The following is a 23,681-nucleotide window of genomic DNA, read 5'->3' as shown; positions in this document are numbered from 1 at the left end:
ACACACATTCATAAAACCATAGTAAAAATTTTAAGCTAGGAGGAAAAACACAGAACATTTTAAGTTTCCTCTCTCCTTCCAAAACCTACTGAAATTTGGTATAGCAAAATACTAAGCCTGCATTCGTATTTTTATACAAAGCTGTTGTACACAGCTGCATAAAAAGCCAAGTACAAAATGAGAATACCATCCATACCAAAACAACTAACAATGGGCTTTGCTCCAGTGAAACTTAGAATTCTGTTCTCCAAGTAATATTTCTTCATTTTCTTCTGGAATATTCATAACTTCATGATCTTTATGTCATTTAAATGTCTTCAATAAAATCTACTGAGCACTGTTGCACAATGTAATTCATAATCCCACACAGGTGAGCCCACATATCACCATGGGTGTTGTCCATTTTGTGTGGATTTATTAGCTGAGATCCACAAGCCACATACCCATATTTGCAAGCAGAGCTTGCTCTTCAGGACACATAAGCATAGTTATGTTAATGACACAGCCCATTCAGATGTTTCTATTCTGTGCTACCCTTGCTTTCAATACATGGAAGCAACTCTCATGTAGTAAATCCATAGCAGAAAGATGTTCCCTGAATATTTTGAATATGAAGTTCAGAACGCTTGAATATCTTACCCTCTCCTTCTAAGAAGGCTAGGCAGCCAAGAGATACCAAATATTTCAGAGATCAAATATAAAAAGGGGATTCTGACAGTTACCTCACCTACCTTCTTTATGTTTTAATCTATTCCATCTCACCTGCCTACTTTAAATTTCAATCTATTCTTCTAACATCAACATGCAAAAGAAACTTCCATTGTGTTTCACCACGTGACATACAGTAATCTGAAGTCCTGCATACAGAAGATACAAAGGCAATCCTGACACAGAGATTATGTTGTCTACCAGCCACAAATATTTCAGGATCCCACTATCTACATACTCATTTTCACAAAAAGCCAAAATAAACCTGCCATTAATAATTTCAAATGCACTTTCAATGTAAGGTTAAACTTACCTAGATTTGAGAAAGCTAAGACTACTCTATGTTATTAAATGTTAGTAGTATCTTGGCAAGACATAACAGGCCTAAACACAAAGCTCAAGCGATAAGCTATCAATGATGTTTGGTATTTGACAGAAAGCTGTTATTTCAAAATACATATTAAAAATGTAAGGATATTTCATTCCTTAAAAGTCTACTACCTAAAATTATGATCAAGAATATGAAAAAAGCATGAGTCCTTGCAATATGAATTAAAAAGAAATTCAGGAAAATTAGATTTCACTGAATGTTAAGGTGAGCACAATTAAAGCCATGTTGCTAGTTAATTGCTTAGGAGAACAAACTGCACACAGATCTACCTCTCTCTGGAGGCTCTTCCGCCTTGAACTCTGGTAGATTGAGGACAAAAAAAGTCATTAAATACATCATTTGGAAGGAGGTATCATTTGAAATAACTTTTATTTCTGTTAACTGTACACTTTGGAAGGATTACTCAAGAAAAAAAAAATCCTAAGTAATTAATAAAACCAGTAGAAGAATAATCTTAACAAAAAAAGCCCAAACTGGCAATAATAAACCAATCTAGGAAAAGGACTAGTATTTGTATATACTTACTTGTGATGAAGCTAAACCATCAGAACTTGTACTTGCAGGTGGTTCCCTCTTCACCTCTGGAGCAGTTTCTGGTGCTCTTACTCTGACATAGTTAATGAAGTGACGCATGTTAGAAACCAAGTTACTACCTGGAAACCAGCTATCATGGCACCGCTCCTGTCCACCGGCAGATTCCTAAAACAATAAAAAAAAACCATTATACCTCTCTTATGTGTTACAATAATTTACGTTGCTTTCATAACTGTATTACAGAGGCCATAATCTCTCTACGAGATAAGAACAATATGTCAAATAGTATGTACCTCACAAAAGCTGATACACCTCTTAAAAATCATGGTATGACTGATGCCTACAGTGAGGATTACAGGTCTGATAATACATAAATGTACACATTTAATTTGAATATAATCAAACACAGCCATCAGTGCTAACCAGCAGAAGTAAAAGGAACTATTCAGAGTAATCCGAAGCTGTACAATCTAAGATTAACACAAAAAATCCAAACTATACAGAAGTCAATCTCTGAAAAAAAAGTGACAGATCCTTAGTCATATAAGCAATGTTAAACAGTAGGAAAAATTATGAAAGTCATACACCATATGGGAATATAGAACCATGAAAATAAGTTATTTATATTCAATTTCTCATCATAAGACTTTAAAATTTTGATGTTAAAATTTTGGCTATTTCACATAGCTTAGAAGATACAGAGCTTTAGCAATAAAATGCTCAGTGATGAAGGTTTCAGCTGAAAATCTAGAAATTTAAGTGGGTTTTAGATTCAATCATTTAAATATTTTTTTTACCCAATTTCAAGTACTAATTTACAGAGTAGTACATATCTAACCAGTCTGTGTTGTCAGGTTACATATACAGAAACTGTTGAAAAACACAAGATACTATACTCCACAACAGTATATGGTTTTCTTTTTTTCCCCCTTAGTTGATCCCTGCTTAAGTAAATAAAGATGTTTTATTCTAATTCCTATGATAAAATTAGTAGTTTCTTTAAATTATATTGAATCATGAGACAATAATTTTATATTTTAATTAAAAAGCTGGTATTTATTCTTACCTCTTCATCCAACTCTTGTTCTGGAGAATTTTCCAACCCCAGCTCAATCAAATACAAAACCATACAAAGCACGTGTTCTGATAAATTCTGATGATCCATTAATATCTAGGCAGAAAAACAGACAAACACATCTTAGAAGGTTTTATCTTCGATACTCTCACAATCCCTTTTACAAAAAGCCCAAAAACCTGATGGACATCTCTAGTCTAAACTTGAAGGTAAAGAAAGTAGCCAGGAGTCTCATACAAAGAAGCTCAAGACAGTAGCTACAAATCTGATCTCAAAGTGTGACTGTCCAGGTTAGCCACACTAGGAAAAGTAGAAGGTCTTGAGCCACATATGTGATTTTTGCCTGTGGGTTTTTTGGTTTGGTGTTTTTTTTTCCCCCTTAATCACTGTGCTTACAAGTGCTGTATCATGAGATACAAGTATCAGCTAAAAAGAAAAGACTAGACAGGCAGAACACTGTAACACTTGCTACCCTAGTGTATTGTTGGTAGACACTGAGCACCAATATCAGCAATGAAAATAGCTTTTGTTGCACATTAACACTTTCAAAGTCCTATCACATGCATAAAAACACAGGAAAAAATTATTTTCAAGAGCAGTGAAATGCCTGTCCAAGTTCCTGGAATATCTACTCTGAAAGAGCAGCAAGTATTTTAAACTTCACTCTTATTATGACTGAATGCTCCAACAAAATACCTGATTAATGATTATGCTATAGGATTAAAAAAGAAGTTCCAAGTAGGCCAAGAATAGTAAGAGTAATAACATTAATATAGCTCTCCAATAACAATAATGGAACACTACTCCAAAATAAGACATATAATTTTGGATGTGATGGATCAACAGGATTGTTGTGTTTAAAAGACAGGAAATCGTTATTCCACTCAGCCTATTCAGACTTCAATGTATCTAAACTTACAAAGAGAGTGTTCTGGATGAGACACTTTGGACTCTTCAGGTCTAATTTAATTTTTTTCTGAGATGATTAAAAATTAATTAAAGGTTTAGAAAAAAACTAACCTTTTAGCATCACTACAAAAGCAAAATTTAGTTCTATGCTCTTCCAGTCAAACAAACTTATACCTTAAAATTGTTTTTAGTTCAAGCTGCAATTTAACACCGAAGTGCCAGGTAAAGCTGCACAGATCCCACTACTATCAGCCTCGAGCAAAGAGCTGCACCCAGCCTTCCCTCCGTTTGTCACATGATCAGGTCACCATAAGGCCTCATGAGCTCCTAGTCCTGTAAGTGATGCTTGGATAACTGGGAATGCCGGAAGGGTTAACAGGAATTTAGTCCACAACCATCTTCACATCATCTTTTTAAATTAGTAATAAATAACCTTATCTCTAAATTAACAGATGCCCACATCTTTCTTCTAACACAGCTTTCAATGCATTGATAGGAAGATCCAGTGCTGCTTAAAGTAAAAAAACAGGACAACTTTTCTCTTAAGAATATTCTGACTTAAAGGGAAAAATGGCAAGAACCTGCAAGTTACCAAAAAAGTGGATGAGAAAATAGGTTTAAAATTTCATTGCAGACAGGCTACTATAGAAATGAATATATTTAGAGTGTAGCCTAGTAAAGTTTTAAATACGACTTCATTTTGAATAGGCCAAATTTAATAAGCAAATATACCCATGAGAAAGATCAGAGAGATAAAGTTCTTAAAACAAGTATTGTTTTACAAGAGCTTTTCTAAATTATGTTTGAGCAGCTGATTTAATCAAACCAAATCAAATTGGAGATTACAGAGACCGTTTAATTAAAAAGGGCTCTCAGTATTATGTTAATACGAAAAGCTTATGCCATTGTACCAGTGAGAATCAAAAGTCATGTTGACTAACACTTCTGGAAAGTCAAATTGTAAAATGTAGACTACTGTTCTGTAGGCAGTCCCAAAAGTCAAGAGATATAAAGGCTGTCATGAAGTGGCAAAACTTCACAAATAGACAAAACTTCATTTAAGCCAACCCATGGAATCATTCACTGCATAATTTCTGCCATCCATAAATCTGGTCAAAACATGTTTGGCATTCCAGCTAAAACGGCAACTCAGAAATTTTAAGATTCTCAAGATTTAAGTACTTGAAGCTTCTTCACGCAGTGAGAGCAAAACCAGCCACTCCTCCCGCCCCCCAAAAAATACAAGCAAGGTTAAACATACTGCACACAGCAGCTTCCCTGGCCAAAATCATGGAAAACCCTGGGAAACAAAGTACTGCCACTCCAGGCAAAGTTCTAGTCAGCTCTGGTGTGGGGCATGCCTGGTCTGGCGTTGACTTTCTCAGGACTTCAACAGCTAGCCAAGTAAAATAAACAGCCACCGAACATGCACACAATGTAACTTTGCTGTGCCTACAGTTTGGCTAAATTCAGACCCAGAATCTTGATAAAAGAACGTTTAAAAGATGGGAGAAGGAGATGTGTTTTGTCCTTGCTTCAGCCTTGGACACTCATGCCAGAACAGGCATTCAGCATGAAAAATGTCAGCCATTGGTTTAATTGCAGCACGATAAGGAACTAGATGTCTGACAATGGAAAACCCTGACCAATTGCTAGATGTGTACTGAGCTTCCAAAAGGTATAGTTTCATCCAACAGACTCTGCACACAATATTCAGTCCTACCCATAATAGGATGGGACATGTTACAGAGAAGAAAGAATTTGTAGTAAAATACTAAAAATTTTGTATTTTACATTTTTAAAGTAGATTTTTGAAATTGCACTAATTACACAGCAAAACCTACAGTTCAACTGAAGTCATTAATTTGTAAACAATACAAAGCTTCTCAAAAGCCCTTTTCTGACATAATGGTGAAATCTATTGACTTAAGATTTTGCCTGAATTCTTTCTTCATTAATCTTAACGATATACTGACAACTTATACCATACCATTAGAGAAAGAAATCAGCTGAAACAACTCAGTGGGAGTAAGCATGGCTCTTTGTGAATACCACACAGTTATTACAATATTTAACAACAGATATTTTCTGTTCAACAGAAGTTTAACAGTGTAACAAAACAAGAGCTTTAGGGAAGGTGGGAGCACTTTAAAAAGCACAAAAGGTAACTCTGCCCAGGAAAAGCACATCAATCAAACCACTTTTTATAGTCCCTCATCTGCCTTTGCAGCACACTGCTTTGAAAGCAGTTTTCAAGTACAAAGACAGATTCAAAGTTGCATTTGCTGATGAATGTACTCTTCAAAAAGGATGCACTTCTCTTGAAGAGGGCAGCCAACTATCAAAGACAAAACCAAACACAATTTAAAGGCATCAAATAGTCCTGAAAAACAAGTGCTGCGACATTACCAAAAGCCAGAACATATCTGTCAAGTGATGCCAGAAGCAACAGCAGTTATGAGACATATTTGCCACTGCGGATCTAAAGCCATCAAGGTTTGCTATATTTGAACATGCTGCTGATGCCTTAAAATTCTGCAGCGGGAGCCAAAGGAACACCACTCACACCACCACGCTCCCTGAAACCATCATGGCACAACAACTCAAATGGCAACTCTGATGGTTCCTTGACGTAGTGTGACAGCTCATGCACTTGGGTATCTGACTTTGTGTATGCATATATGAAATAATCATTCATGAAATAATGAAAATGGTAGACAAACATAATCACAATAGATGTACATACATCATTGTTTTATACAAAAATAAAAATACTGTATGAACCCTCACTATGTTATATAATCTGTTAAAAAATCATGCTTCTAAGAAATACTCTTCTAAAAAAGTGGAAGTAAAACACTGGACTTAATGAGAATTATGACTGTACCTTGTAAAGAAGCGTGAACAGCACGATGTGCAAGGTTTTACAGTGTAAAAGCTTTATGAGACCTTTGTAACTTGGGTGTAGCGGCGTTCTCTTCTTGTAAGGAGGCCATGGGTTCCCAGGGAACTTACCACTTTGCTTTAAACTGTTAAAACAAGTGAAACTTATGTTAAACACCACAATAATGTAGACAACTGCCACTGTCATAGATAATTATCCTGCACTCTTTTTGTTTAGACCAACTTCAGAGTTGATGAGCATTTCTAAGCCATTTAATTTATTTAAGCAGCATTCTAAAAGACTGGAATGTATAAAAAACTAAATCCAGTCTCATTTTTCTGTGGATTACTACTGATTTAAATGACCTTTATTTATAAATGGATCTTTAATTAATGTTATGAATTTTAAAATTCCATTTTGATTCTAAGAGGCACACAGAAGCGATCGAAAACTTTGCACTTCAGCCAAATCCATGTTAATCAGACATCCAACACTGAAATCTCATGTCTGTAGGAATGGATTACAGGCAATACCAGGAAACATGAGGCATAATTAGCTATAGTTGACAGTACCAGTGCTATCATATCTACGAACTTAAGTGTTAAGTTCAACATGGACCCACATGTCTAATATTGAGCTGGAATCCAGTACAGGAGACAATGCAATTATATCATAGGATAGTACCTTGCTCAAAATCACTTACAGTAGATATTTATGATGACCCTTTCACTTAATGGAATGAGCAGAGGGGCAGAGGATTATTTCACCAAGTTTATTATAAAGGATTTTAAACTTTATTTTTACTCCCACAGTGTGAAATAAAAGACAATTAAATAAAATCAGCTGCAAACATTCTATCTCTTACAGCTTCTTAAGGGACAGAGTTAAGACAGAATCATCTTGCTTCTTAGAACTTGAGTGTCACAAATGTTTTTTCCTGTATTTAAACCAGAATTTAATTCACTCATGGTTTCTGTCATGAGTGAGTACATAGAAAAAACCCACATTGTCTTCAACGTGATTTCAAAACACAGAACTCTGTAATACTGTGCTTCACATACCTAAATGTAAAATAAATGAAAATAGATACGGCTAGGTTTTTTTAAGTAATTTGTAAGTGATTTTTAAACATTAACTTCTATTAAGTATTTTATCTGTGATGACATTCACTACTTTGTGGCACTTTAAATCGATTCTTAAACATTTATGGAAGAGTAACAGACTAAGCTAACCAAAACCCTGATACTGCCTGTAAATTTATAAACTATTTACTCAAGGACACATCTGGGGCCTGAAAACTTCAATAACATGGTTAGCATTACCAGACAGTGAAAACAAAAAAAATATTGTGCAATGAGCAACAATATGATGTTACAATTCTAAAAATGATCCAACTTACAATGCTGTATATCTGTCCATTGCAGACTGCACATCTCTACGGTAAACTGTTCGAAGTATTACCATGACAGGATCAAATTCCTTATCCCAGACTTCAGCTGTTGTTTAAAAGAAGTCACATGTTAAAATTCTCTTTGAAGACCTTTACAACTTATTCTACATTCTCTTCCTAACTAGCTTTAATTATGTAATTTTCTATTACATAACAATTATTTTGAGGCAAAGTACAGTAATTTTTACTAATTCTTACTAACTTACTATACTAATAACTACTACTACTTATCAAGATGGAATAATATGTTAAGTGACATTTTGATTAGCTACAAACCAAAAAAATCATCAATCTAGGCAATAGATCTTTTCTACTAAGTTTTATTTTACTGTCTTCTAGCTTTCTTTTCTGTTACATAGTAATTTATAACGTGGGATAAAACAGAAAAATCACATATTTCTGATAAAATAACAGTTGTAACACACTCTGAGGAAAGTTAAAAAAATTTCCAAATTAATTTCAAAAATCCAAGTAAATGTATTTATCCAAGTGTAACTATAGGAAGGCAGCCAAACTTTAAAAAAAAATAAAAATCTTGGTTTGCTCTTTTTAATTTCTGAGTACATGTAAGAAAAGGTGTAAATTGTTTTTTACTTGGTACTTGATAAGCACAAGCCCTCTTGAAAATAGGAAGTAAAGGCTGCAGAGCAGTTAGCAAGTAGGTGATATTTAACTACTAATTGCAGTAAGCCAAACAACCAGAACACATTTTTTGTTCAGTCTCAAAAATGGCCATGTTTCTTATCAAATAGTATGTGTGGTCAAACCTTTACAAACATGCCTTATACATTATTTCGGCATTAAGATCTTAAGTTATCTCTGTTTGATTTAGTAGCTCTAAAGTAACATCCGGAGTGGCTTTCCAGGGCAATCACAAACAGAAAAGTCTAAACAGACTGTAAAGATATCCCATTTAACTGCTACCTTTTTTTCTATTTACAAGTTATTAAAGAACAAAATAAAGTTTTCAACCTAAAGCCAAATTAAGATGTTCATTCTATTAATTGTTTGTAAGCGTTCAGCTCTCCTAATACAGCAATATGAAGGCAAGATGCAGTGACCCCATCAAAGGAAGAAAAAGCCCAGTGGATACAGAATTTTAGCTCCATCAGCAGGCATAACACAACACAAGCACTTACAACATTCTTCAAAGTTTTCACAGGCAAAAGTGGGCAGCTTTACCACCCTTTTAGGATTAAGTTTCCCCAGGCAGGAAGACAAGTGGTCAGTACTCCTACTAATCCCTACTAATGTCAACAGTTCTACAGATACCTTCATATGCTGCTAAGAGTAAACATGTAGCATAGTTTCCACTATGTGTGAAATATGTTCAAACTTAGCTTGTGAAAAAAAAAAAACTTTTTCTGGACAGAGTTTACTGTTGCAGTCTGAAACACAAATGAGGCTTGTTTGGTCTGCTAACGCACAATGAGGAAAAAGGAATATGTGAGGGAGCCATACACAGAATATTAGCAATGTACACGCTGCTCATCTTCAGCCCACAAATCCAGAGAGAACTGGAAGAACTATTTCTTATTTTTGGAAGTTGGTTTGGTTTTGTATTTTTTTAAAATGATGGTTGATGGAAGCAAAATCTGGGGCTTCTGCAATCATAAAGTAGATTTTTTTATCCCCCTTAATTTTAGTGAAACAATGGAATAGGGGGAACAGAGCTCAACATGACTCATTTGAACTGTAACAGGCCACAAACTACAATCTTAAAAGTAACTGAAGTATCACCGTTCTTTTTCAGAAACTATACAGCCTTATAAAGATCATTTACTTCAGTATTCATTGCTATAGACTAGATACTTAAAAAAACCTGTAAGACACAAAACCAGAGGTAAACTATGTTAAAAAAAAACAAGTACCAAAAAACCTCAAAACACTATAACCTAGCATTAGAGTCCCTAAAGTGTTACAATTAAAGATACCACAAGCCTTATTTTTTTTCCCTTCACACTGCTACAAAAAAAGACTAGCATGTCACAAGATCCAGAAACCCAACAGGACAGAAGGAAATGCAGTTTACATAATATGAAAATAAAGTTCTTTTACCTATGTAGCATTAAGCTTCCTAATTACACTTCAAGGAACCAGAACAAATCAATTCCTGAAAATCTGGTTTCACAAAATTACTTCACTGGTTGTTAATTTGTATAAAGGCAAGAACTTCACTGACTCATCAATCTCTTAGTACAAAAACTAGCAAACAAGTTAGTACAGTAGAAGTTCCTACATTAACAACAACAACAACAAAATAATCCACAAAAGAACACAGCCTGCAAACCAAATGGTTTCAAAACTGTCAAACCCCAACCTTGCCAGTTCTCAAGGGAGGTAAGCAGGGGAGGAAGGAGTTAACTCCTTTTCAGCTCTGCCATAAGCTGAAGCACAAGAGCTCACAAAGCATTTCAGATTCCTACAGGCTTATCTGCTCTGAGACAGGAAACAGTAATGGAACACTGAGTTCTTGAATTCTTCCTCTCCTTTGGTATACCAACACTGTGCTGAGCCCAATTTAGATGGCAAACTGGTCAGGGTAAGAAACTTCTCATTATCTCACTGTATGCATTGCAGAATTATAGAACATATTCTATAACTAGTCCAGCCTGAACTTTTTGTTCTAGACCATCACTATTGACTGGGAAAAATGTTACAGGATACCAGGACAGTTAAACAATATAAAAGAAAGTATGATGCATCATGACATCTTTAATAATCAAAATGTGGAGAAGATCAAAGAAAATAATTTTGCAACTGGCACCTCACTAGTGCAAACAGTTCTAAACTCTACTGAGTGCACATCTGATTTTTTTTAAAATCACACGAAAGATTAAGTATGCAGATCAGTGAAATATAGATAACCATTTTTCAGTTCTCCATTTTTCCCTTGCTTTCTAAGGATATCTAATTTTCACTCATTTTACTCTAGACTAAAATGATTTTTTTAAAAGACTATTAACAGTCTTTAGCAATGCTCTTAAACATAAGCAATGTACAATAACGGAAAGGTCAAACAAGTTTTGTGGGGTTATGGTGGTGTTAGGTTTGGGTTTTTTGTTTGGGGGGGACAGTGGCGTGGGGCTTCTACCATTGTTTGCTGGGTTGTTTTTTGTTGTTTTATTTTTTTAAGGAAAAAACCTGTAGTTAAGCATCTTACCACTGATTATGTTAGAAGAGGACACCATTTACCATACCTTTAGGTGTATACATTCCTTGTTGCATGGAACCTCCAGGTTCAAAAACAGGAGCTTTAAAATCAGCAACTGCTGACAAGACGGATTCAAAGCTTAAGCTTCCTGGAATAATACCACTTTTAGGATTGGGGTTTTCTGGAATGTAATGTTTGTGTTAAGGAAAGCAAAGTTAACTTAGTTGCAGGACACAGCATTTTACTTCCCTTTTGACATTTTCAGTCACTCATTCCAGAAGCCACTTTTCAGCAGTGCTCTGTGTTTACCACAAGAGGTCTGTCTGCTCCAGCTGCTATGGAACAACAACTATTACTGAAGTGAACCAAAGCCTCCTTGCTAGGACATTAAACTTTAAAGCAAGCCAATTGCTACATGGCTTGGCTCAAGAGGTAAGTATTAAATGAGAAATAAAAGCGATCTATCATGCATATAAAGTTTCTGTACTTGCCTTTATTTACTAACAATTTGGCTCTCTTCATAGCGAGAACATTTTGCATTTACAGGTAAGTGCAGAAAATGCAAGTGAATAGCTTGGGATTCATAAACACAGTAAGGAATTCTCCACCTTGGATTGGCTATTTCTCATTTTTGATAGCGATACTTAATTGACCTAGTGAGATTACCCAAAATCACAAGAAGCAGTTATAAATAAGGAAACTTCTGCTTAGTGGTTAAGTGATTGTTTATATAGATGATTCACTTGTTTCAAATAGTTAAGTGATTCCCTGAAGTGAATTGCTTTAAGTGATTTACTTCCTTTACATACTTTTTTAACATTGAGTTACTAGGTCATATCATAATAATTCTTACTACATTTTTGTAACTCTCAATCTCCTCCTTTCCTATCTTTATAAAATCCTAGTATTTTTGCTCAGTGCTTATCCCTGGATTACAATCTCTTTTGGGCAATCACCACAATCTATTTAATTTGCGTACGCCTAATACACTGATAGGAGTAAACCCTGCATATTTGTATTCAACTATTTGGGGACATGAACCGTATCACTGCACATAAAGACTCTCCTAGAGTTTGCCGTTCTTCAAGTAAGACAGTTTCCCCCATAACACATGCATTTCACTCTAACTGCTATTACTTGCATTTTCAGCTATTGACAGCAAAAGCCAATATAACAGAGTGGCTTCTTTTTATACTGGCTTAAAATCAACAATAAACGAAGGCTCAAATCCAGATAAAGGTGATGCTTGGCTAAACCTTCTACAATGTAATTGGAAAACACTTTTCACCTCACATCTAAAGGACTTTTGTACTGTTAAAAACAATAAAAATTAAAAGAGCAGTTTCACATTTTGTATCAAAATTGATTTAAAACTATCACAAAGTTATTGCATATTTTGTAAGAAAAAACAAAAGCCTTTGCTGATGAGTATATGCAAACACACCTTGACACAATTTGTTATAATCATGCAAGCTGAAAACATGTTGTTCAAGCTCCAATATCCCACTACTATCCAGGTACCTGTCATTCTCATTCATGCACATTAATTAATGTATTCCAAGGATATGAGATCCAATAATGAACTGTGTGTCCTGTCATTCATACAGAGCTGGGCTACCATCTCTGCTCTGAGGATCTCATCATCTGTCATTCCTAGAACAATAAAATTTTAAAAGCCATTAAAATTACATAATTTTAAAACACACATTCAGCATACATTTGTCATTAAATAGAAGTTAAACTTGATACAAACATTAAGTAATAATACAGTGCTATAAAAATACAGCAATGAAAAAAAAGGGATGGCATAAATGCTATGGAGAGACACAACCTCAGTCAGGAACAAGGTACTAACTGGAGCTGTTGCCTTTCTGAAAAAGATACAGAATCTTCACATGATCACATACACAAATCACCCACTTCCATTAAAGTAATTTTTCTCTATTTCTATATATCATGTCTATTTCTAATTCATAAGGGAATAAAATTCAGTAACTGGCAAAAATGAAACCAAGTGTTGAATGCTTTAAGTTACTATATGGCTTATCAGCTTTATGCTAGCTACTAAATATTGAATATAAATGAATGGGCATGTTATTTATATACAAGCATTCTTAAAGCAGTGATTCTTACCTAAATGTAAACGAAGACTTAAAAGAAGGACCAAAAACGTTAAAGCTCCTTCCAACATCGACCTTTCATGCTCTGAATCAAGAACTGTATTTTGATGCTGTGATGCCATTGTTAGCAGATCTACCACCTTAAATCTACACAGCAAAGAGTAAAGTCAGAAACATCATTCTCCAACATTAAAACACCAACATGAAATGTACTGATAAACTCAGGACACCATTCACAACAACCCAAAATGAATACAAAATGAAATGCGTGTAATGCAATAATATGCAAACACTCTTATTTTTAAATTCAGATTTTCATTTAACTATCTATAGAACCTGCTATAGCAATATTTACTCCACATGAAAACACCTTACATTTATGAACATATAAAAGCTAATGCCAATTATCCTGTTTTCAAACCTTGATTTTATTCTATCTAGAAAAGCAGACACTCCCTCTGTGTCTCTTATTGCAGCTCTGTTTATCTGCTTCTTCAGGCTAGCATATCCTGAAAGCTTGCATATGAAAATGTGTAAAACTTAAAAAGCCCTGAAGATGCTCAGAAAATGAATGTCTGAAGTTTCACTACTGCACTGTAAATTCAAAAGCCAATCCTATATAAAATCAAGGATATACCTTGAGATACCTCTTTCGGTACAGCCCTTAGGTAAGTGTTAGTTTTGGCTAGGCAGAGTTCTACCACTGAAGATGGGTATCAGACATGAACCTTTTCTCTCACGTGGCATAAATGAGTCAACATCTAGCACAAAACTGAAGAAAAGTGTTCATCTTTTAACACTACCTTTCAAAAACAGATGAAATAAAATAATCCGGGTCCAGCCTAGATGCACAGACCTGTGGAAAGAGAATAAATTTATTTTTTTCAGTAGCATGTTTATTAACAATTGTGTTCGCTTCTTAGAAAATGTAACTTACTTGCAGCAGATAAATGTCAGGATCAATCATTGAATTGCAGAAATGAGATTGCACGTAAGTCATGGCCTGTCCTTTAATTTGTAGACCATTTCTAACCCACATGTTGCTGTGAATTTCAGAAAGACTTGCCTGTCAGGAAAAAAAAAACAAAATAAGAAGTTACAAACGTTTTAGGGATATTCAGCTAGTCAGTTCAATGTTAGCAGTTCATCCATATATTATATTGATGATATATATAATACTAATTTACTTAACCTGGCGAGTCAGGGATGAAAAGGAACCACTGGAAGTTTATGAAACAGAGACCATATTTTCATGAGAGCACATTTCAGACAACAAAAGTGATCAAAACCAATGAAGTGAATCATTTCTGTATTTATTTATTAAAATCTTTTTAAAAGTACTCCAAAGATGAAGGCATCATGCTTAAAATGAAGTTAGGCATAAAAACAATAATTACAAATACTGCTTACTACCACTTACATGCAAATAAATACAGATTTGTAAAAAAAAAAAAAAAAAAAAAAAAGAGAGAGAGAGAAAGTTGCAGGGTGCATCCATTCTTGAACTCATGATCAATTTAAAATAAGAATTTTTCAGATTCAGGTTTTTTCTCAACTTGCGCTCCATTCATAGCTATTCTATGAACATGCAAGTCCATGTTTTCAAAGGGTTGGTTCTTCCTACCCTTTTGAAAGTGTTATAGTGAATATTATTATTGTAATTCTCAGAATACAATAACTAAAGCCACATATTTTTGGAAATAGGAAGGCAAAAAAAAAGTTTATCCTAACTACTCAGTATATTCTAGTTATTACTGTCACATATTGCTTATTTTGATATTCCACAATTAAGATAACACTCCCTTGTTAAATACTTCTAAATATATTTAACTGATAGGGATTACAAAAATCAGACAGCAACTATTTTTTGTTGTACAACTCTACATTGGCAAAGTCAGAAGTCTGTCCATACCTGTATCTGAAGTGGGTGAATCATTAATTTCATCAGCATCTCCTGATCTGGCAAGATAGTATCAAGATCTAGTTCTTGGCATTTGACAGCCTAGAAGCAAAAAGCAAGCACACACGGTACTGAACAATCACACTCAACAGGGAATTTCTATCTTCTATGTGACTAAAACATGTGCTTACCTTACTTAAAAACATGGCAAAGTAACGGTGCAGTGGCAAATGAAAAGTAACTTGGTTAGGAGCTGGCTGGAAGTAAAATAAAGATATTTTAATATCACATATTTTAAAAAAAACAAACTGCAAATGTCTTTGTCACAACCACCAAGAACAGTATATTGCATGTCTTCATCTGATGGACTGACTTTCTACTAATACAGTATTACTTCATTCCCCTACACTCTCCAATGATTCCAAAATTTCCCTTATTCAGACAGCTATAGTTAATGTCTTTCTAAGCCCTCAGTAACTAACGTCACTCTGAACTGATTGGGAGTATTGCTTGCTAAGGTGGCAAAGTGCTCCCCACTACCATATCAGAAGAGGACTTCTGTGTTGCCATTGCTTCAGCTCTTCGTTCCGAACAGCAGTACACCAATGGCACTGCTTTTAAGACTCACATAGCTTATGCTTGCACCAGCAAATGTAAATCACCAAGACACTATAAATAAAGGATCCTAGGACATAACATGACAACTATTAACTACAAACTCTAATTTCAGCAAGACAGTCCTTTTTCAATCACAACCTTGAAAGACTACTTAATTTAAGGGGGGCAGGGGAGAGGGAGTGTATCACCTTTGAAGCTTAATCAGACTTTCACAGTATTTTGCCTACGTTTACTAGGAATATTTACCTCATCTACAAAGTTGATAGCATCAAACCAGTCCTGAAGTGCTTCAAGGCAGTATCTGACAACGTTTCGTGTGTATTCCTGTGTTTCCTGCAGTAAGAGAAACCAGTGTACTACACAAGCCAAAATAGTTTCAACTGTCACTCTATTTTCCTACTACAAATAAATATGATTATTTCAAGAATATTTTTACAGTACATAATTCATGCCCTCATCATACAGATATTAGAATCACAGAATCTTTTAGGTTGGAAATGACCTCTGAGATCATCAACTGTTAACCCAGGACTGCCAAGTCCATCATTAAACCATGTCACTAAGCACTGCATGCACGTATTTTTTTAAACACTTTCAGGGATGGTGATTCCACCACCACTCTGGGCAGCCTGTTTCACTGCTTCAGTGAAACCACCCTTTCAGTGAAGAAATTTTTCCTAATATTCAATCTAAACCTCCCCTGGCATAACTTGAGGCCGTTTCCTCTTGTCTTGTCACTTGTTATCTGGGAGAAGAGACCTTCCCCCACCTGCTTACAATCTCCTTTCAGATAGCTGTAGAGAGCGATAACCTGAGCCTCCTCCTTTCCAGACTAAACAACCCCAGTTCCCTCAGCTGCTCCTCATAAAGAGTTAGTATTAGGATGGTTTCACCATTACTATAAAAGATAATAATTTCAATGGTGAGAATTAAGGCACCTTAAGAACGGTCTGCTGGTCCTAGTGCCTATTGTTTAATTTATCCATTTATTTTTACCAAAAATCTAGAGATGTAAGCACAGAAAAAAGTACAGCCATTCCTTTTGGTTGCATGGAAAAAGTCTTGGAAGTTTATCTGTAAGCTGGCAAATACAAAGTACCTGAATGCAACAATAACACAATACTGCACAGATTTCAACAATATGCAAACCTCATTATGATTGCATGATATAACCCTGTAACAATGCCCTAAAACTATAATACATTTCAGATTAAATCATGTATTTCAAGCCTAGAACTGCACTCCATGAGCCAAGCAGTAATGTGCAAGAAGAGAAGGCAGGAGGGGAGCTAAAGCAAATTGCTCTGTGATCAGCAGAACTTACAAAGCCTCATTTCTTAATGGACTTTTCCTTTAATCTTCTCTTCCCTCTAAACACAGACTCCAGACGTGCCCCACACTCTTAGGGTATCTATGATACACTTCTCATGCAAAAGCCAGCAGTGCTTTGGCCAGCCAAAAGCTGTGCAAGTACCGACTGGCTCGCTCAGACACCTTTTCTCATCAGGAAATCAAACAGCCACACTCATCCTGCTGTTCCACCCTCTACGGTGACTAGGCTCTGCCAGCTGTTCCTTTCCTATGGGATGCAAGCTGCAATCTCTTCCCATCCATCCAACTTCACTAATCAAGCACAATCATTAAACTATGAAATTTCTAAAACACTTCCAGATTTATAGAGAATGACCAAAGCATTCAAACACAGGGGTGAAAACATGACTGACAAGCCCACAGGCAAAGCAAGGAATCATAAAGGCCTTAAACACAAGGCACTTTCCCAAGCCTAAGCTAAAGAGAAAGGAATACTTCAAAAAGCAATTTAGGCTTATAAACTGATATATTCATAATGTATCAGTATAACTTATATTATGGAAGGGCTTTTGCAACTGCCCAATTTAAACTATTTTAAAAATGCATGGTATGCTCATGCACAATTTTTCAGTGCACAGTTCAACTCAGGTATTACTGTCTTATGGATGCTATTACATATCTCAATAAGCTAATTTCAAAGATAAGTATTTATTTCACAAAAAATAACCAATAAAAAGTTTTTTCACATTAAGTATTCCTATAAACTGATAGATTCAATTTTTACTACAAATTAGTATCATTTGCAGTTTAGCAAATAGTAACAGCTCTTTGCTCCGGTTAGAAAACCATGAGATGTCAGAACATAAGAGGCTTTCCACCTCAGGCTGTTAGTAAAACAACATGAACCCAGAAATTACTCCATCCCACATCATAATGAAGTATCTACCTGCAGACATAATCAAGATTATAATCTCATTAGGACAACTTATATATCTCCTTCCCTACTGAACGAAGGCAAAATGACTCGGAGATTTATCAAGTTCTTCATCAGATTGTTAGTTATTCCATATGTACAGTCATATGGAATGACTGTACACATCCTGAACTTGTAGTCGCAGTTCTAGAGACAATACATTAGACACAAGCATGAATTCTATACTCACTATACACGGAATCCAAGTTGATCACAGTTTCATATATTCAGTAGACAGACACAGCAAAACCCAAGTGTTTTCAAACACAGAACAGACAGACCTTTCAGATCTGAGAACTCTAGAATAAGTCATGGATAAAAGCAATGACAGAGAAATGTTAATCTTACCCTAACTTTGCAGTGTGATAGAAGACCCCACATTGGCTGGGCACAGGCTTCCAGCTCAGCAGCAAAGGCAGCGTAGTATGTCTGTGATTCAAACTCCACATGCTCATTTAGTTCTCGTTTATTTAAGTTCATACCTTCAAAGAGTTAAGCAGAGTTATGCAACCAAATATTTAACTAGGGCTAAGTGGAATGCAGTATTTTTAGTATTATGCATTCACACATCTATTGAGACAAAAAAACACAAACTGTAACAATATATCTTATCTAGCAGCAGAATAAATGATGAAGTATGAGAACAAGCAGCAAAGTTTGAACAGAAATAGACCAGAAAAGAACAATAGCTCTAGACTGGCTAGTAACTGCACTCCTTGCTGTTCAGGTGACATTAACACGGACAGCAGCCCTTCTACTTTGAATTTCACTTAATAAGAACATTTAGAAGGAAAATACCTGGTCCTCCTTCTAGGCAGGACATTAATCAGTATTGAAAAGTTCACAGTTTTAAAATATTTTTTAAAGTAATAAAAAGTTTCCTCAGAGCAATACTTAGAAAAAGATTCAGATTTATCAATTAATTTACCCAATACTTAAATTTAGAACTTCACCAATACAACAATTCCAGCACAAGTTATGGTTTTTACTTTAAGTACAACCTAAGAATCCTGACACTCTGAATCTCAGTCAAGTTTTGCTCTTGTCAAGCAATTGTTCTTTAACTAGCCCACGTAAGACAAAGATACATTAGATCATTTCAAATCTACCTGTTTTCTAGAATCTACTGTTCCCTTCCAGGAATACAGACTTATGAGAACACTAATTAATTAAAATATTTACATACAGCAGTGTAATGATTTTGCTACTGCAAATACTTAAGCTGTCTTAACATTCTTGTATTAGTACTGACTATAAAAGCTACATACCTTGAAAGAATGATACAAAATTCATCCACGTTACCAAAAGACCATGATCTTCCAAAAATTTCTTCGCCACACTTTGGTGTGAAAGTATGTTTATAAAATCACTAACCAGGGGCCAGTAAGTATTATTCTTCAGTAGTGCTTCCCCACAATTCACCACAACATGTAAACTATTTTCTTCATCTACATTTTAAAAAAGAAAAAAGAGAAGTAGGTTTTTTTTTTCTTTTTGTTGTAATTTTTAAATGAAGTTACGAGCTAATGCAAAAATAACAAATAGGATTTACTATAATGTTGTGATCACACATGTGCAGAGAAAACTGCAGAAAAGAAGAATGGTTGTGTGGTACCTGAGGCTGTTTTCTCATCACAGACTCGTCAACATAGATCCCACTCAGTAGGAGACATACTTTGAACAATATTGCAACCTTTGAAAAGCAGTGCATTAGTAAAACCATCCCAGCTATGCCTTTTTTGAATACGCTCAAGAAGTATAAAAAGACCAAACAGCACAATTCCTATTATAAACATCTGAAATCTGTTTTGAATTTGACACGCTTCTAGTGAGCAAGCTACCTTGCAGCACCCAAACAAGAAACTGGTGATCAAAATCTTCACTAGCATGTTGAATCTGAGGAGAGTAGAGAAAAGCATTTCCACCCTGAATATGGGACAGAGAGAGAGCTGATGCAGCCTGCCTGAGACCAGGGCAGGAAAGCATTCCCAAAAGAAGGGGAGAAGAAACTGGGGGGGGGGGGGGGGGGGGCGGGCAAGCAGAAGTCTCCCCCTCAAATCACCGTACATCTTCCACAATTATCAAATAAATCACTTTATTTGATTTTCGTAAGATGGACCCCTGGAAAGACCAGAAGGGAAACAGGATTGGTCCTGGATTCACAATCCAAGGGAAGTAACTTCCAGCACCCATCTGTCAGTCGTTCTTGTGTTTCAAGCGAACAGAAGAAAGAAAATCTTTTATCTGATGATCAGCCTTGGGGATGGCTCTTGTCCAGTTCAAATGCACTGAAGGACCCTTGCAGTTACTCTTTACACAGTGAAAGGGGTCATAAGCAGTACAGCACAGCCACAGCTGGAAAGACGCTGTTATTAACAGAGCTCAGTCTCCAGCTGATGAGGTACATCTGTATCTGGAGTGGTTGCCTTTGGTATATATGTAAGCTTTTTTCCTCTCCTTTGGTGTAACTACTAAAGAAAATACTTTTTCTCTCTCTTTTTACTCTGAGGTTGTTTATTTTGTTGGTTTATTGCTACCAGGAGAAAAAAACCCAAAATCCCTCTCTCGCCTGTTAGGTCAACAGGTTTTCTATAAGTCACACAGTACTTCAATCTTGACAATTTTTACTTCCCAAGAACACAGCACAGAGAAATTAATCTGATCTCATCCTGAAAAATATGCTGCTTGAGTTGCACACAACTACAAACAGGTAACTTCTTGTTAAGGTAATAGAGCTCCATTCCTTAGGACTGACTCCCACCTATTACACTGAAGCACTGGAAGGAACAGGAAGCCAGAAGTGCTCTGTAGAGCTTCTCAAACTTCTCTGCCACAGTTGATCAAATACTTTTTAATCTCTCTCTTGTTATCTGGTACATCTGCAAAGAAAGGAACCTAGGTCTTGCTGCTCAGCTGCCTGGTTCCCACGTGCTCACGCAGCCTATCCAAGAAGAGGATAACATCTCAGCTGGCTCTGCCTGAACCCACTGGAGGACTTCGCAAAGAGCCAACAGCTACATGTTGCTGATTCTATGTCCCAGTATAGATCAGACAAATACAAACTTACTTCAAACCAGCAGTGGCACGGCCTCTTAATCAGAGTTCTCTACAAGCCAGGGTTAACATAAGGTCGGTCAAAGGGGTGGTTTTTTTCAAGGACAAACAATTATCAAAATTTTTCCCTTGGGGCATGAATTCTTCTCCCATGAGAAATTCAGTAGGAGGAAAATACTGATAAGATGAAAAAAGTCTCTAAAAGCAGTGTGACATAAATCTTCCCAGGGAGCCAGTTTTATCACGTGCACCCATATTTCTCCTCATCATCCTTTCACACCATGTGTGAGAGAGGTAAGCTGAACCAGTTACACTTTTGAAGCTGGTAAGAACACAGGTCCTAGGTCGACTGTTTCATGAGCACTGCTTGTCACTTGGCATCCACAAATACCCTTAATGAACTGTATACTTTTAACATGTCAGCTCTCCAAAAGACAATTGGGATCTGTGAGCAATGCAAACTAAATGTGCCATAGCGGATACAATCCCTGCTCCATATTCTCCTTGTTCCTCTCCAACATGTTTTCTTCACCTATCTATCAGCTGGATTTGCAAACTTTGTCTCATTCAGATACCAAACAACTTACTTGTTGCACTAGCTGCACAAACAGAATTCTTCTCAACTTATCTCACCAGCACAGACTTCTGACAGACCTCTCACTATTTCCAGCATCGTAAGAGATACCTTGAACTAAACACAAGATAAAAGCCCACAGAACTGCATAAGAAGGCCAATGAGAATATGAGAGGGAAAAAACGCAATAAAAGTATTTTGTTAATTTTTTTCTGTCAATTTATAGTATGCCCAACTTGCCATATATAAAACAGTGGGAAGAAAATGTGAAAACACTGAAAAGCACCAGATTGATGGAGTTTTAGCTAAGACAAATCACTGGTGCTGAGGAAAGGAGACAGGTAACTTTATGTCTTGGGATAGCTGTTCCAAGGGTAAGTCTTTTCTCACAAATTATCACAAATACATCTGACATAACTTACCAGCTTCAGATTATATAATTAATTACCAGGAAGTTTCTTCAGAGAATAGCTAATCACAGTCACAGCCTTTTTCTGTTTGGCTGCAAATTCTGGTCCATTACAGAACCTTACCACCGTGCTAGGAACATCCCATGCTGTCCAAGTAGTTTCTACCAATATGGCATAAGTTTAGCAAAAGTCACTTGGTAGCCAAACTATTAAAGATTCAGCATTTTTCTTTGAACACTGTGAAACAATTTATGTTGGGCAACAGAAAAATTTCTCCTGTTGATGTGCAGCTAGATGACTGAGGATTTCCCATTTCAGTAGTCGTTCTGTATTAGGCTATACATAGAATGGGCTCAGAGATAAAGGATACTTCAGACAAGAAAAATCAGTTTCATGCAGAAGTCGATGGTACTTATTTGGCAGCAGCTGACAGCCTACCTAGAGAGTATTTTCAAATTCAAACTACGACAAAGAGGGCTGAGAGGGCTCTGGTCTGTTAAGTACATGAAAGCATGAAAACCAGCAAGATTCGTTGTGCCACCATTTTCAGATAAGGACAGGTAAACAAGGAGGGCAGAAGTAGGACAGCTGTTTTCACTAGAAAAGTTACACAGTGTACAACAGGTGAAATTCAAATTGCCACTCTATCAACAAAAATCTTGATCAAATTATTATATTTACAAAGTATGAAATCATTCTCCTCTAATTATATCGTTTCATTAAGGCAATCCCAGGTGAGAAAAAAAATTACCAATTTTAAATACTTCAAATAGCTTGTGAAATACTTTGAAAATGTTATTAAAAATCTTTATTTGCATATATAATTTCTCATTCAAATAAGCTTCACAAACAGCATGTATGCATTCTACCCAACAAATGAAGCACCTGCAAGATAATACTCTGTATTTTAAACTACATAACATTCCTAAATAAGCAAACCCTACAAACCAAAGGATAAAATATCAGTATCACTCTTGATAACTATTTTCACATTTCTAGGAAATTTTGAGATTCAGACTCTACCATATATTGCTTGATACTGTGTATTTTTGGGAAGGGGTTGGGAGGTGGATTACCCACCAAAGAAAAGATTAAATTTCCCCTATAATCAATTTATTATCCACGGAAACAAGCAAACAAACAAAGTCAACCTACCTTGCAATTCACTTTTAATAAGGCAACTTTCCATCATATATAACAGAACAGTGACCATAATATCCAGCAGCTGACATTCTTCTGTTACTTGGCGTGCTAGTTCTTCATTGCTGAACAACTGAACACTGATATGCACAATTCTATTAGACATTGTGTCTGATTCATGGCTTTTCTTCAGTGTTTTCATAATAAAAGCATAATGCTGAACAAAAGTTTTTGTAAAAGCAATCTGCAAATCATAAAGAAATTTTGATGTTAACAAGCACCATACACAAATAATAGCTTTCTTTCATTATAAAATATTCCTTTACAAAAGTACAGTGAACATATCCTGGGAAACACCAGTTGCCATGACAAACCAAACCTGATAGGTCTAAGTATCCCACGCCTAGTTTCTAGAAACAACATGAAAAGACCTACGTATAGAAAAGGGCAACACCCCTCCAACCTTATTACCTTAT

The 23,681-nt window shown here is 35.8% G+C and overlaps 1 protein-coding gene across 10 annotated transcripts in view; it reads right to left on the bottom strand.

Moving 5' to 3' along the window:
• UBR3 (ubiquitin protein ligase E3 component n-recognin 3) overlaps positions 1-23,681 on the bottom strand; it is a 117,162-nt gene that overhangs the window by 61,086 nt on the left and 32,395 nt on the right. For 7 of the 10 annotated variants that reach the window (XM_040603641.1, XM_040603632.1, XM_040603636.1 and 4 more), the window contains 16 exons: positions 23,221-23,449; positions 19,296-19,475; positions 18,376-18,509; positions 15,990-16,076; positions 15,317-15,382; positions 15,138-15,227; positions 14,163-14,291; positions 14,029-14,081; positions 13,239-13,372; positions 12,673-12,758; positions 11,152-11,293; positions 7,901-7,997; positions 6,505-6,646; positions 2,700-2,804; positions 1,625-1,798; positions 1,369-1,398 (listed from right to left, as the gene is read on the bottom strand). In XM_040603641.1, the coding sequence (XP_040459575.1) occupies positions 1,369-1,398; positions 1,625-1,798; positions 2,700-2,804; positions 6,505-6,646; positions 7,901-7,997; positions 11,152-11,293; positions 12,673-12,758; positions 13,239-13,372; positions 14,029-14,081; positions 14,163-14,291; positions 15,138-15,227; positions 15,317-15,382; positions 15,990-16,076; positions 18,376-18,509; positions 19,296-19,475; positions 23,221-23,449 (1,878 nt within the window). The remainder of the gene's footprint in view (positions 1-1,368; positions 1,399-1,624; positions 1,799-2,699; positions 2,805-6,504; positions 6,647-7,900; positions 7,998-11,151; positions 11,294-12,672; positions 12,759-13,238; positions 13,373-14,028; positions 14,082-14,162; positions 14,292-15,137; positions 15,228-15,316; positions 15,383-15,989; positions 16,077-18,375; positions 18,510-19,295; positions 19,476-23,220; positions 23,450-23,681) is intronic. The other 3 variants (XM_040603634.1, XM_040603635.1, XM_040603639.1) reach the window with 1 other exon arrangement.

Source organism: Falco naumanni, chromosome 8 (assembly GCF_017639655.2).
Source record: "Falco naumanni isolate bFalNau1 chromosome 8, bFalNau1.pat, whole genome shotgun sequence".
Classification (NCBI taxonomy): Eukaryota; Metazoa; Chordata; class Aves; order Falconiformes; family Falconidae; genus Falco; species Falco naumanni.
This window is presented reverse-complemented; position numbering and strand designations above follow the sequence as displayed.